The sequence below is a fragment of the Oryctolagus cuniculus genome, chromosome 12, assembly GCF_051225735.1.
Source record: "Oryctolagus cuniculus isolate XC-2025 breed Fujian yellow rabbit chromosome 12, ASM5122573v1, whole genome shotgun sequence".
Taxonomy (NCBI): Eukaryota; Metazoa; Chordata; class Mammalia; order Lagomorpha; family Leporidae; genus Oryctolagus; species Oryctolagus cuniculus.
In genome coordinates this window covers 104,004,696-104,018,370 of record NC_142878.1, presented here as the reverse complement: position 1 = coordinate 104,018,370, position 13,675 = coordinate 104,004,696, and the positions used below count along the sequence as shown (strand labels likewise).

The 13,675-nt window shown below is 54.7% G+C and overlaps 1 protein-coding gene across 1 annotated transcript in view; it reads left to right on the top strand.

Moving 5' to 3' along the window:
* CEMIP (cell migration inducing hyaluronidase 1) overlaps nucleotides 1-13,675 on the top strand; it is a 153,888-nt gene that overhangs the window by 99,497 nt on the left and 40,716 nt on the right. The window contains exons 7-11 of the mRNA XM_002721460.6: nucleotides 2,393-2,463; nucleotides 4,298-4,393; nucleotides 4,711-4,832; nucleotides 11,358-11,490; nucleotides 12,206-12,397. Of these exons, the coding sequence (XP_002721506.3) occupies nucleotides 2,393-2,463; nucleotides 4,298-4,393; nucleotides 4,711-4,832; nucleotides 11,358-11,490; nucleotides 12,206-12,397 (614 nt within the window). The remainder of the gene's footprint in view (nucleotides 1-2,392; nucleotides 2,464-4,297; nucleotides 4,394-4,710; nucleotides 4,833-11,357; nucleotides 11,491-12,205; nucleotides 12,398-13,675) is intronic.

Sequence of the window (13,675 nt, the reverse complement as noted above, 5' to 3'; positions counted from 1 at the left end):
TGGTGCTAGCCTCATGCCTGCCATTGGTGTTGCGCACAGAGCAGCCCCAACAGGAAGCTGCTTCCTTTGCAGGAACCACACCTTGTGGCAGGCTGAGTCAGATCTCAACTCCATGGCAAATCAAGGCTGCTTGCCCTGAGGCTGCCTGCGCATGGAGCAGCTCCTCCCTTCAGCTCCTGAGAGCGAGGGAAAGGGCCAGGGCGGGCCAGAGCCTCGCGTTGGCTCAGAGCACAGCAGTTGTACCAGCTGGACAGATTCCCTGTGCAAGCGAAGGCTGCTCTGGGTTCCAGAGTGCATGCTGGACAGCCCAGGGGCTGCTCCTTTTGGAAGGGAAACGCAAGCGGGAAATGCAAGCAGCCAAAGATGACAGCATTGATATCTTGGCACTGCAGGCTTCCATTGTTAGCCAACACTGAACGGGCTTCCACTCCATTGTGACATAAACCCAGAGGCCGCTTTATGAATGAATGGGAGCTGGAACTGGAAGGGGCCTGGCTTAAGATCTGGCACCTGTTGGCCTGGATTTGAATCTGGGCCACACCTCCGAGGAGGTGGAAGTGCAGGCCAGTGCACAGTTTCTGCATCTGTGAAATGGGTTATCTCGGGAGGGACCTATCAGGAGGATAAAACCTCATAGGATATACAGAATCTTCGTCATCCTGTCACTCCATACGCGACAGCAATTCTCTCCTTCCAAACAAGCCCCAGGAGGAAGGCACCTGCTTTGTTTCACGTGGGTAGCAGTGATAGGCAGTCGGGAATTACATTTCTGCCCTGGTTGGCACAGAGACACCCTTCAGTGAAATCAGCAGGTCTGAGACGTGGCCCCTTCCGTCTGTTTACCCATGCGGGGACGCGGTCCCGGGCTGTGGACCAGATCTACTGAACTCTCAGGGGAAGGCAGAGGTTAACAGGAAGACGGAAGGGAGAGCGAGAGAGCAGGCGAGTAGGGCTCAGTGCAGACCTGCAGGTGAGAAAAGGCCACGCAGGTGCCCCACAGCCGGTTCTAGGCCCAGGGACGACAGCATGACGGTTGAGAGAGACGAGGCCGGGAGGGGGCACAGGAAGGCCTTGGCTGTGCAGGGAGGAGCTTCCTTTTTTATCCAGGGGGCAGTGGGGAGCCATTGCAGGCTTTTGAGCAGGAAATGATGGACGTAGCTGAAGCCCCAGCCTCAGTTAAGGAATGCCCTTGATTACCAGTTTCGCTGCAAGTTCTGTTTTATCAAACTTTGTTCGGGTTGATAGGAGAGATGTATTACTGCAGTTTCGATGCTGTGGTGGCCGTTTTAAAATTCGCCATCTGTCCGAGAGGAGTTGAGCCTCTTCTCACTGAAAGCTGTGCAGAGCTCTTGCCTACGGCCTCGCCAGACTCTGGTCGTCCCACTTTTTTATTTGCTGAACTCTGCATTTAGTAGAGCGTGAAGCCTTTGACTATTGCGTATCTGTCACCCTACGAAATATTGTTTAAAAAAAATGCAAAAAAAAAAAAAAAACACCTACCTGTCAATAATGAGTTACATTCCCAAACAAGAGAGCAAAACAAACTCAGCCCCAAAAGTTATGGCTCATGGTAAGAGAGAAGCCACAGGAGAGGGGAAAATGCCTTTCCTTCTCTCCTTCTAAGTTCTTGGCTGGAGCCCCAGTAACAGAAATGCTTATAAACAAGAGGACAAATTCCTTTCTTCTGGGTACAAGGAGGGTACCTCCCACCTGAAAGGTTTGTGGCTTGCTTCTGGGAAGAAGGATCAGGGCGATCAGAGAGCACATCCTGCCATTTCTCAAATTCTTTCAGCTTAAAGTGTCCAGGGGGCGCTATTTTGGGGTGGTGTGTCCTGAACCTACCCCTGCCTTAGGCATGGCGGGGAAGCCAAAGATGGCTCGGAAGACCCTGCCGCCCCAAAGCAGTGCCCACTTTCTTGGAGCCAGGAAGGGTGGAGCTCTCTGCAAAACCTCAGCTCTCCCTCCCTCTCTCTCTCCGTGCCCACCCACCAGGGAGCTGGGATTTTTCATTCCTTGCCACAGCCCAGGCAGGTGGCTCTGTCTGTTGGCAGCCCCATTAGCCTCTGGCCCGTTTGTCAAGCCCACGTCTCGGGGAGCCGACCCGACGGGGAGAACACACTTTCCTAAGGGGATCTAACTTGCGGGCTTGCTCGTGTACTTGTGCTTCGTCCTGGGTCAGCTACAGCATAGAGATGAAGAAGCTCACAAGAAGCAGGCAGCAGGCGAGCCAGGCGGGGAGGAAGTGCAGGCGAGTGCTTGCAAGGACTGGCTCTGCTCTCCTGCAGAGCGGAAGCTGCGCCAGGGAACCCTCTGATCCAACTCTGCCCCCAGCACAGGCTCAGACGTGCAAAGAGCTTTGCTCTGCATGGTTGCTTTGTTGTTTTTTTTCCAGACACCCTTGGAGCTTTCTCACCGTGAAAGGAAATCCCACTTCTTCCGTGGAAGACCATATTGAATATCATGGTAACTCACAGCTGGGGTGGGCCTGACTCTGTCCCCCCGCCCCCAGGTCTCGCTCACCAAGAGACTCGGGGTCTTTTGGAATTGCCTACTTCCCCCGGAGCTTGGATGCCCTCTGCCAACAGCTAGTTGAGTGACCTGACTGTCCGTGTTATGTGAACTTACCGAAGGTCAATGCCAATCAAAGGCCAATAGCTTGCAATGGTGTTTGCTTTTCCAAAAACAGACGTCTGTCTTCATTGGCTTAATCAGCAGTTAAGACGTGTGTGTCCTGTGTCAGAGGGCCTGGGTGCTATATCCAGATCGGGCTCCTGATTCCAGCTTCCTGCTAGTGCAGACCCTGGGAGCCAGCAGATGGTGGCTCCAGTCCTTGGATCCCTGCTACCCATGGGGGAGACCCGGACTGAGGGCAAGGCTCCTGACTCCCACCGGGCCCAGTCCTCTGGGGACTGAACCAGTGGATGAGAGTTTGTTTGTCTGTCTGTCTCTCTGCCTCTCAAATAAATAAGTTTTTTTTTTTTTTAAATAATGACTCAATACAAAACATAGAAGTGGCATAGAAAAGAATGGGGAGGAATAGTTTGGGCTAAAAAGTCAGTTTCCAGGGGCAGGCACCAGCAGCCCATATTGGAGCAATGATTTGAGTCCAGGCTGCTCCACTTCTGATCCAGCTCCCTGCAAATGCACCTGGGAAGGCAGCAGATGATGGTACAAGTGCTTCCAGCCTCTGCCACCGCACATAGCAAACCAGGATGGAGTTCCTGGTTCTTGGTTTCAGCCCGGACTAGCTCTTGCTGTTGAAGCCATTTGGAGAGTGAACCGGCAGAAGAAAGATCTCTCTGTCTACCTCTCTCTCTATGTCACTCTGTCTTCTAAATAAAGAAAGAAGTCTTTAGGAAAAAGGAAACACTTTGAATGAGCCTCCTCTGCCCAAGACGTATTGGGAGGCACTCTGCTTCCGATCTCAGGCAGGGATTCAAACCACAAGGAAAGGAGGGGGATGGCGCTGCTTCATGTTCCAGCTGCTCCACTTCCAATCCACCTCCCTGCTGGTGGTCTGGGAAAGCAGTGGAAGATGACCCAAGTGCTTGGGGCCCTGTAGCCATGTGGAAGACCCGGAAGAAGCTCCTGGCTTCAGTCTGGCCAGTCCTGGCTGCTATGGCCATTCGGGAAGTGAACCAGAGGATGGAAGACCTCTGTTTGTGTGTGTGTGTGTGTCTCTCTCACTCTGTAACTAACTCTGTCTTTCAAATAAAGAAAAATAAATCTTAAAAAAAATCAGGAGAAAAGATAGGGTTCCCAAATCTGGATTTATGGTAATGCTGCAACTGCCCTTTAAAGAATAGACAGTGGAACAAAAAGAATGACCTGATGTTTAAAATGGTTTTTTTTTTTTGAAAGATTTATTTATTATTTGAGAGTCAGAGTTATAGAGAAGGAGAGAGAGAGAGAGAGAGAGAGAGAAAGAGAGAGAGAGAACTCTTCCGTCTGCTGGTTCACACCCCAGAGGGCCACAATGGTTGGTACAGGGCCAGGAGCCAGGAGCTTCCTCCTGGTCTCCCACACAGGTACAGGTGCCCAAGCACTTGGGCCATCTACCACTGCTTTTCCAGGCACATTAGCAGGGAGCTGGATCAGAAGTGGGGCAGCCGGGAATCGAACCAGTGCCCATATGGGATGCTGGCACTGCAGGCTGCGGCTCAACCCCGCTATGCCACAGCACCAGCCCCTAAAATGTTTTTTAAAGAAGCTCTTGAAGACCCTGTGTGCAGGGGGACTCTCTCTGCCTTGGAATCAGGGGGCTCACCAGGGGCTCAGCATCCGCTCTCTCTGGCAGGGCACCGAGGATCCGCAGCTGCCCGGGTGTCCAAACTGTTCAAGACGGAGCATGGCGAGTATTTCAACGTGTCTTCGTCCAGCGAGTGGGTTCAAGGTGAGGCCAACAGCAAGACGGAAGGCCAGGGGCCACACCTGGGGCTGTAGAGAGCATCCAGCCTGGGGCAGCCCTTGGGGAATGGATTTTATTCCTCGCCTTTGTGTTTAGCTGTTTTGTGTTTCAAATGCACAGGGCTTTTTATAAATAGGAAAGTCGGTGCGAAGGTTGGGAGATGGCTTATGCACCACCCAGATCCCAGCCGGGTGCAACCGTGGACAGAGAATTCTCAATTCCCACAGTGCCGCGGGTGCCCGGGCCCACACTGCATGTGTCTCACCTCCAGGGGCCACTTCTACTCTTTGCTTCCTGCCTAGATGCGGAGTGGACGGAATGGTTCGACCACGATAAAGTGTCCCAGACTAAAGGCGGGGAGAAGATTTCCGACCTCCAGGCGGCTCACTCAGGAAAGATCTGCAACCGCCCCATCGATATCCAGGTACCCTCCACCCCGAAGCCTCTGGGGACCACAGCCTTCTTGTCCCTTGGGTTGGGTGACCCTCCTGGCCTCCTGCGATGCAGGGCTGGGGAGGGCCAGTCCCAGCACAGAGACAGAGAAGAAAGTGGAAGATCTGCCCGAAGCCCAGGGCTGATTCCCTGCTCGGTCCTGCCGCTGCTGCTCCTCCCCTCGCGTCTTCAGCTATGGCAGGGAGTGCCCCGCCTGGTGCCTCTGGGACCTGGAGCACCGGGGATGCAGTGAGGATGGTCTGGGGTGCAGGCTGAGCCCAGCCCGCGTGTGGGACACGCCAGTGGCCTTGCTCCCCACTGAGCTCAGTAGACGTAGCTTTCAAGAATGCTTGGGGTAGGATCTTCCCCTAGGGTTAGTTCTACCTGGAGACCTTGACCTAGAGTTGGCTCCATCCAGTGTGGAGTAAACTCCCAGACCTCACAGCTCAGCAGATTGGCTGTGGGATCTGAGGCTCCATGGACCGTGGGAGAGAAAGGAGACCTAGGCGAAGTCAGCGGCGTTTATTTCCCTAATTCCAGTCTCACTCAAAGCAAGCCTCTTAACTACTTGATGATCTAAATTAGAAGTCACTGGAAAAGGACTATACTAGCCCATTTTACCCATTTTCAGATAATAAAAATATAATTGGCCCTCCATAAACACAGATGCCACGGTCACGGATTCAACTGACGTTCAATCAAAAATGTTTAAGAAAAGATTTGTATCTTATCTTGAACTCAGACTTTTGCCTCATCGTAATTCCCTAAGCCATGGAGTGTACCAACTCTTTCCATGGCATCTACACTGTGTTAGGTGCTCTACATAGTCAGAGAGGATTTCAAGTGTGTGGCTCCTGTGCGGAGTTGGCATCATTGTATCTGAGAGACTCAGGCCTTCCAGGATTTCAGTGTCTGCAGGGTTAGGGGTGGGGGTCCGGTCCCCCGGGGATGCTGGGAGACAACCGTGGTGATGGACATCTGTACCTCTCCCAGAGGACCTCACCTTGGGCCCCCGGTCACCTGACTGTGCCCCTGCGCCTCCACGCTCTCCTGGGCACAGCGTGCACCGTGCTTCTTGTGTTGTTCCGTGTCCGGGGAAGGGCGCTCGGGGTGCAGTTAGCAAAGGCAGGGGCAAACTTGCTCATGGTCTATCTGGGGCTCTCCACCCCACCGGGGCTCCAGGGTCATTGAACCGGATTTACCCAGATTAAGTTGCAGCTTGCAGACTCTTCTTGGGTCCAACAGAATCACACAGCACGGACCCCCCCAAAGCACATACTTCCCAGATTTAATTTTCATTCTCTCTTGGAACCTCAAGCATTCCAGCTTTAATTGGACATGGACATAAATCTTCTCTCTCCCGTGTCCTTGACCACAGGGAGTCCAGCGAGTGCTTTACCAGCCTCTCTGCTCCACATGTTTCTGGCAATCCACAAGGAATGCTTACATGGCCTACAAATGCCTCCCCTGGTGTTGGCTGTGCCAACTGTCTGGCCTCAGACCACTCGGTGCCAGGAACACAGCTTTCCTCCAGCGTCTCCCACTCGCCCATTTGCTCCGCTCCCAGCATGGCCCAGGCCCGTCCCTGAGTGTCCCAAAGCACAGTTAAGCCCAGGCTGAGAGCTACGGGAGCCAGGACCCTCCACGGGGCCCCCCGGGTCACTGCAGTGCCCAGTGTCCTCCCAACAAGAGCAGTATCCATGGAGCCGGCGCCGTGGCTCAATAGGCTAATCCTCCACCTTGCGGCGCCGGCACACCGGGTTCTAGTCCCGGTTGGGGCACCGGATTCTGTCCCGGTTGCCCCTCTTCCAGGCCAGCTCTCTGCTATGGCCAGGGAGTGCAGTGGAGGATGGCCCAGGTGCTTGGGCCCTGCACCCCATGGGAGACCAGGAAAAGCACCTGGATCCTGGCTCCTGCCATCGGATCAGCGCGGTGCGCCGGCTGCAGCGGCGGCCATTGGAGGGTGATCCAACGGCAAAGGAAGACCTTTCTCTCTGTCTCTCTCTCTCACTGTCCACTCTGCCTGTCAAAAAAAAAAAAAAAAAAAAAAAAAAAAAAAAAAAAAGAGCAGTATCCATGACAACAAATCCCCTGAGTTCAGGTCATCAAGCGCTGGAAGTCTGGAGTAGAACCACAGACCCAGCCACGGATTTGCCCCCTTGCTCTGCCACCTGGGCCAGCCTTCCTGGGATGAACTGTGGAGCGTCTCCTTGGTGCTAAGGCCTCCAACCCAGAGCAGCATCTTGGCAAAACCAAGGCCCATGGAAGGTCTTTTCTGGAAGGGGAGCAGTCGCCTGATTCCAAGGGCAGAGGAACTGGGGGAGCCCTGCCACCCCTCCCCTTGCCACTGACCTCCAGTGGGTGGCGTGGCCCGCAGCCCACGGGAGAGCACCCCTATAGACACAGAAAAGTTCAGAGTGCTGGTGTGGCTCCTGCGGTTTCCAAGGCCAGAAAAGTACAGCCAGCCTTGACCTGTGCCTGCAGGTGGTGAGAGAGGCGGGGTTTCCTCTTTGTAAGGAACCTGCTTACGTCACCCACGGGAAGGGTGGAAGTGGCCCCAAATGTCCCACGTTTGGGGGGAGATCCCGGCTTGCCCCTGGGGTTCACGGCTGCACCTCTCCCCCGTTCCTGGCCCAGCTGCTCTGCGCTGACCCAGTCATGTGGTCTGAGAGAGCAGACCAAGGGCATCTGCTACCGAGACAGGCAGCATGGGAAGAGAGTCAGGGGGCAACTTGGCTCCGAGGACACCTTTTCTGATGGCTCGTGGTCCTGCTGGGAAATGAAAGCAAACACAAAGCTGCACCCCACTCTTTCCATGTCCTTGCCACCCTCTGGAAATCTGCCCTGGGGCTGGTTTTGTGGCCCAGCAGGTTAGACCACCACTAGCAATGACGGCATCTCACATCTGAGTCCCGGCTGCTTCATTTCCAGTCCAGCTCCCTGCTAATGCACCTGAGAGCCTGGGAGGCAGCAGCGGGTGGCCCAAGTGCTTAGGTCCCTGCCCACCCAGGTGGGAGACCAGGATGGAGTTCCTGGCTCCAGGCTTCAGGCTGGCCCAACCCTGGCTGTTGTGGTCATTTGAAGAGTGAATGAGTAGATAACAGATCTCTCCCTCCTCTCTCTCTCTCTCTCTATCACTCTGCCTTCCCAATAAATAAATCTTAAAAAAAAAAATCCAGCCACCCCTGAGGCCAGCTGGACCTCGTGGCCATCACGTCCTAGGGGTTGTCAGGCGATCCTGGTGTCCCCACGGCAGCGGACACAGTGGTTGGGAAGAGACTTCACAGCTCCCCTACTTGCGAGCTTTGCCCCGTGTGCCGATATGGCGCTCCCGGTACAAAACTGAAGGCCGCCCTTGCACCTCCAGTTCTGTACCCTGGGGGCCTCATGCACAGTCTTGGACAGAGACAGCAGCATTTAGTGCAACAGCAGGGAGAAGAGTAGTTCCCTCCTAGGAGTGCTTTAGTGGATTTAATGCAACGATGCGTAAATGGCCGAACCCTAGTGAGTGGATTTGCTTTGATTTATTAATTGTGATCATATTAATCATCTTATTATTATGAATCCATCTCATGAGGAGCAATAAAATGGTGTCGACTGAGAGTTAAGAGCCATTTTGCTGAGAGATGGTTAGATCTCCTTCTACCCTTGTTAACCAAAGCTGAGGTCATTTGTCAGGTTAAAAGAAGGGAGGCAGGTGTTTGGCCCAGAGGTTAAGGAGCTGAGTGGGACTCCTGCATTCCACATGCAAGTGCCTGGTTTGGAGTCCTGGCCCCGCCCCCTATTCCAGCTTCCTGCTAATGTGCACCTTGGGAGGCAGCAGGTGACAGCTCAGCAGGTGGGATTCCGGCCACCCACATGGTCTCAAGAGCTGCTTTGAGTTCCAGGTTCCTGGCTTTGGCCAGGCACAACCCAAGCCATTATGGGCATTTGGGGAGTGAATCAGTGGGTGGGAGTTGTCCCCCTTTTTCCCTGTACTCCTCCCCTTCCCTCCCACCCTACTGTCAAATAAATTTTTGAAAAGAAAAGGGAGCAGAGCTGGGCGGGTGCTCCCTTGAAACCATGTTTGGACGCTGCAGCTGGAGAAACGTGCGGCTGGCAGGGTCCTCACTGCTAGGGGGTCTCCTGCTTCAGGGAACCCAGGAGCTGGGCTTGACATTGAAACGACCTTGAGCTTGGGTCTGATCTGGCTGCACTTCCACAGGCCTTCTTGTTTCCCTCTGAGAGCCGGTTTACAACTGCTCCCTTGACTGCTGGGGAGACCACCCCAGACCCTGGGGTGAGTGTGTCACTTGCAGGAAAGAGATGCCGTTTAACCAGGTCCACGCACCTCTCCTTCCAAGCCAGAGACAGGGCCTGCGGAGTTCAACGCAAGGCCTCTGAGAACGTCGCCTCCTTTTTTTTTTTTAGCTTGGCTCTTCTTTCTTTTGCTGTTTCCCAGCTCTGGTCCCTTTGGTCTCTGTGCCAAAGACGACAACAGCTGCAGCACTCAATTGCATGGCTCTGAATGACAGTCACCGTCTCGGGCGGACACGCCCCAGCTCCGGAGGCGGGGGGTTCCTCCGAGCTGGCTCCCTGTGTTTTCCACGTGGCCTGGGAGCTGCTTGCCTAGCAGCCCCCACTGGCTGAAACCCCCCTCGGTGGACCCTGGCCTGGGGACAGGGACAGAGGTCCTGAGAGCAGGAGTGGAAGGGGCTTCGAAGCCTGGCTTTGTCACAACCTAATTCTGGCTTCAGACTTCGCCTGGGCCACGTGTCAGGTTTGTGACCCTGGACACAAAGCGACCGGGTCTATCTGTGTCCGTTTCCTTTTTTTTTTTTTTTTTTTTTTGACAGGCAGTTAGACAGTGAGAGAGAGAGAGAGAGAGAGAGAGAAAGGTCTTCCTTTTTCCGTCGGTTCACCCCCCAAGTGGCCGCTATGGCCGGCGTGTTACAGCCGGCACGCTGCACGATCCGAAGCCAGGAGCCAGGTGCTTCTTCCTGGTCTCCCATGTGGGTGCAGGGCACAAGCACTTGGGCCATCCTCCACTGCACTCCCTGGCCATAGCAGAGAGCTGGCCTGGAAGAGGGGCAACCGGGACAGAATCCAGCGCCCTGACCAGGACTAGAACCTGGGGTGCCAGCGCCGCAGGTGGAGGATTAGCCTAGTGAGCCGCGGTGCTGACCCCGCCCCCATGGTTGCGTGGTGAAGGTGGAATGAGATCCTAAGAGGGTGTTTCCAAAAGTTAGTGGAAAATACCGATTTCGAAGAGGCTTGTGTGGGTCCTAAGCATTTTTGCACCAAAATCAGTTTACCTTTTAATTCTGTTTTCCACGAACTTTGTGAGCGGCCCCCACCTGGAAACGTAAGAACTAAGCTCTCGCTTCCTGGCCGCGGGTGGCTATGGGACATTCCAGCACCTGGGCCGCACCTGACCCAAGGTGCGACGGCTGACTCCAAGGATGCTGGGCGCTGGGGCAGGCGTTTGGTTGAGCTGCAAAGGCACCAGCCAGACTCCCTGGGTTGGGTTCCTGGCTGTGGCTCCTCCTGACTCCGGCTTCCTGCTGCTGTTGACCCTGGGAGGACTGGGTTCCTGCACCCACCTGGGAGACCTGTGTTGAGTTCCTGGCTCCTGCCTTCAGCTCCAGTCCAGTCTGTGGACCATTGTGAGCAATGGGGGAGTGAACCAGTAGGAGGAAGCTTCCTTTCTCTCTCTCTCTCTCTCTCTCTCTGCCTTTCTAATAAATAAATCTTTTAAAAATTTGTTTTAAAAATTTAGAATTTTTAAAAATTTTATTTATTTATGGGAAAGGCAGAGTTACAGAGAGGCAGAGGCAGAGAGAGGGAGAGAGGTCTTCCAATCCCCTGGTTCACTCCCCAGATGGCCGCAATGGCTGGAGCTGCACCCATCCAAAACCAGGAGCCAGGAGCTTCTTCTGGGTCTCCCATGCAAGTGCAGGGGCCCAAGGACTTGGACCATCTTCCACTGCTTTCCCAAGCCATAGTAGGGAGTTGAATCAGAAGTGGAGCAGCTGGGACTCGAACTGGTGTCCATATAGTATACCAGCACTGCAGGTGGTGGCTTTACCCACTATGACACAGTGCCAGCCTCAAAAAATGTTTAATTTAAATTAAGAAAATAATTAAGGACTCCTTATGTGATGTAGAACCAGCTCTGGGCAGCCATGGATGGAACGTAGGGGGTCATCAACATACAAATGTCAGCCACCACCTCTCCCAGTGCTGGAGTCGGAGGCTGCAGTGGCGACACCAAGCCCATCCAGGTCCTGGTGCCCCCTACAGTGCTCACCCAGGGGTGAGCAGTGCTCAGCGGTCAGCATACAGAGTGCCCTAGGGCCCCGGACAAGGCATGTGTCCATTACCGAAGACCTTATGCCACACAACTGCTGGGGCCAATGGTTGGGACAATCACCCAGGGACAATTTTAGACTTGTAAGTGTATGTCTCGAGCATTAATCATCCCCTTCCTTCTGACAGAAACACTGACTTTGCCCTGTCATTTCTGTGCCTTTCCCAGGCCATGACGATGGATGGGGTGAGCCTCAGCCCCGAGGTGGTGTACAAGAAAGGCCAGGATTATAGGTTCGCTTGCTACGACCGGGGCCGGGCCTGCCAGGGCTACCGTGTGCGGTTCCTGTGCGGGAAGCCTGGTGAGCAGCTCCGGGACAGGGACCCAAACGCAACCAAGACACCATCCCTGGAGCTGGCAGCCGGCACTGCCAGCCGCTGTGGCCGGGTCAGCTGCCGCCAGGCTCTGGGTGACACAGGACAGAGGGAGAGCCCCGCCCTGCCTGTGAGCCCTTCAGGAAAGGGAAGGGCTGGGTCCCAGAGACGTAGGGTGCGGATGGACAGGGCTGCCCTCTCCCGCGGGGACAGGCAGCTCCTCTTCTCTGTAGATGCTGTTATTTTTTTAAACCCAGTTCCTGGGGTGCTTGTTGCAAGAGGGGGCAGTGGCAGGGTTGTTCACGGAGGCACTTGGCCAGCGCCAGAAGGCAGTCATTAGGGGTGGGAGCTCTGTGGTCAGGAAGGGCTTACTAAATGATAGTGGACAGGAGCGATCGGCGTTTTACGTCTTGAGCAGGGTGGGTGGGGTGAGGCAGCCACGTGGAAGGCCAGCTAAGAAGCAAGTGGAAAATTCCCCAGCCCAGAGCTAATGAATAGCTCTTTTCTGGTGGGGATTTTATTGACTTCAAAAACCTGGATGAGGCCTGGCGTGCAGCAAGCCTGGTGATTTGGGGTTTGGATAGGCAAGCCCGGCATTTACTTACTCAGGGAAGGGGAGGGAAGGGCGGGGCGGAGGTAGGCAGCCGTGAGTTTGCCAAGAGCAAAGGGTTGGGTCTCAGTTCTTCCCGTTCTGCGTTCCAGTGAGGCCCAAGCTGACCGTCATCATCGACACCAACGTGAACAGCACCATCCTGAACTTGGCGGACAGCGCAGAGTCGTGGAAGCCCGGGGACACCCTGGTGGTCGCCAGCACCGATTACTCCATGTACCAGGCCGAAGAGTTCCAGGTGCTACCGTGCAGAACGTGCACCTCCACCCAGGTCAAAGTGGCAGGTGGGAGCCTCGTCTCGCTAGATGGACTCAGTCTGAGAATTGCTAGGCGCGAAGCAAATGGAAATCACAAGCCGACACCTGCGGCGCTGGCACACCGGATTCTAGTCCCGGTCGGGGCGCCGGTTCTGTCCCGGTTGCCCCTCTTCCAGGCCAGCTCTCTGCTGTGGCCAGGGAGTGCAGTGGAGGATGGCCCAAGTGCTTGGGCCCTGCACCCCATGGGAGACCAGGAGAAGTACCTGGCTCCTGCCATCGGATCAGTGCGGTGTGCCGGCCACAGCGCACCGGCCGAGGTGGCCATTGGAGAGTGAACCAATGGCAAAAGGAAGACCTTTCTCGCTGTCTCTCTCTCACTGTCCACTTTGCCTGTCAAACAAAAAAAAGAAAGAAAGAAATCACAGCACCTCTGTATCACTCAGCTCGGGCTGTCCTCTTGCCGTGTAGCAGAAAGCAAGCTTCCAACCCCAGGCAGGCATTTGTTTCTCACTCATGCTCTGTAGGTTGTCTGGGCTGTAGCTTCTGGAGACTGAGCTGGCTCCAGGACGAGAACTGAGCTCGGGTTGGCTCCGTGTGGTTCACGGTCTTCCTGGGACACGTTCTTCTCGTGTGGAAGCCCCCAGGGGCTGAAAGGAAACACAAGGTCTCTCTTCACAACCACAGTCCATCAGCACGTGGCCCAACACAGATAGGATGGGGAAGACTATTTCTCCCACCAACACTGACAGGGAGGGAGCTGCAAGGTGGCAAAGTGGGTTAAGCCACCTGCAGTACCGGCATCTCGTGTCAAAGTACCAGATCCTACATGGCTGCTCCGGTTCCGGTGTGGCTCCCTGCTAATGCCCACCCTGGGAAGACATCGGAAGATGACCCAAGGACTTGGGAGACCCTGATGGAGCTTCAGGCTCCTGGCTTTGGCCTGGCCCCATCTGGGCCACTGTGGTCATTAGGTCATTAGGGCAGTGAACCAGCAGATGGAAGATATGGTGATGATGGTGGTGAAAGACTTAGGAGGATGGAATGAAGATTAGAAAAAGTGTCGTCTACCACAAAGTTCTAATCTCTTCTCCCAGTAGCTTTTGGGTTTCCCCTTTTACTTCCCCTAAATCTGGACTTGGCTGCGCTACAGAATGCCATGTGAAGTTCCTGGAATCACCGATTGTTAGAGGTACAAGGAGACCTCGGGTGCGATCCAGGTCACCGTGCATCACAGGTGGAGTTGTGTGTCAGTCGAGGTGTTTTGGTTGTGAGCAGCAGAACCTGACTTGATTGCCTTAAGCAAGA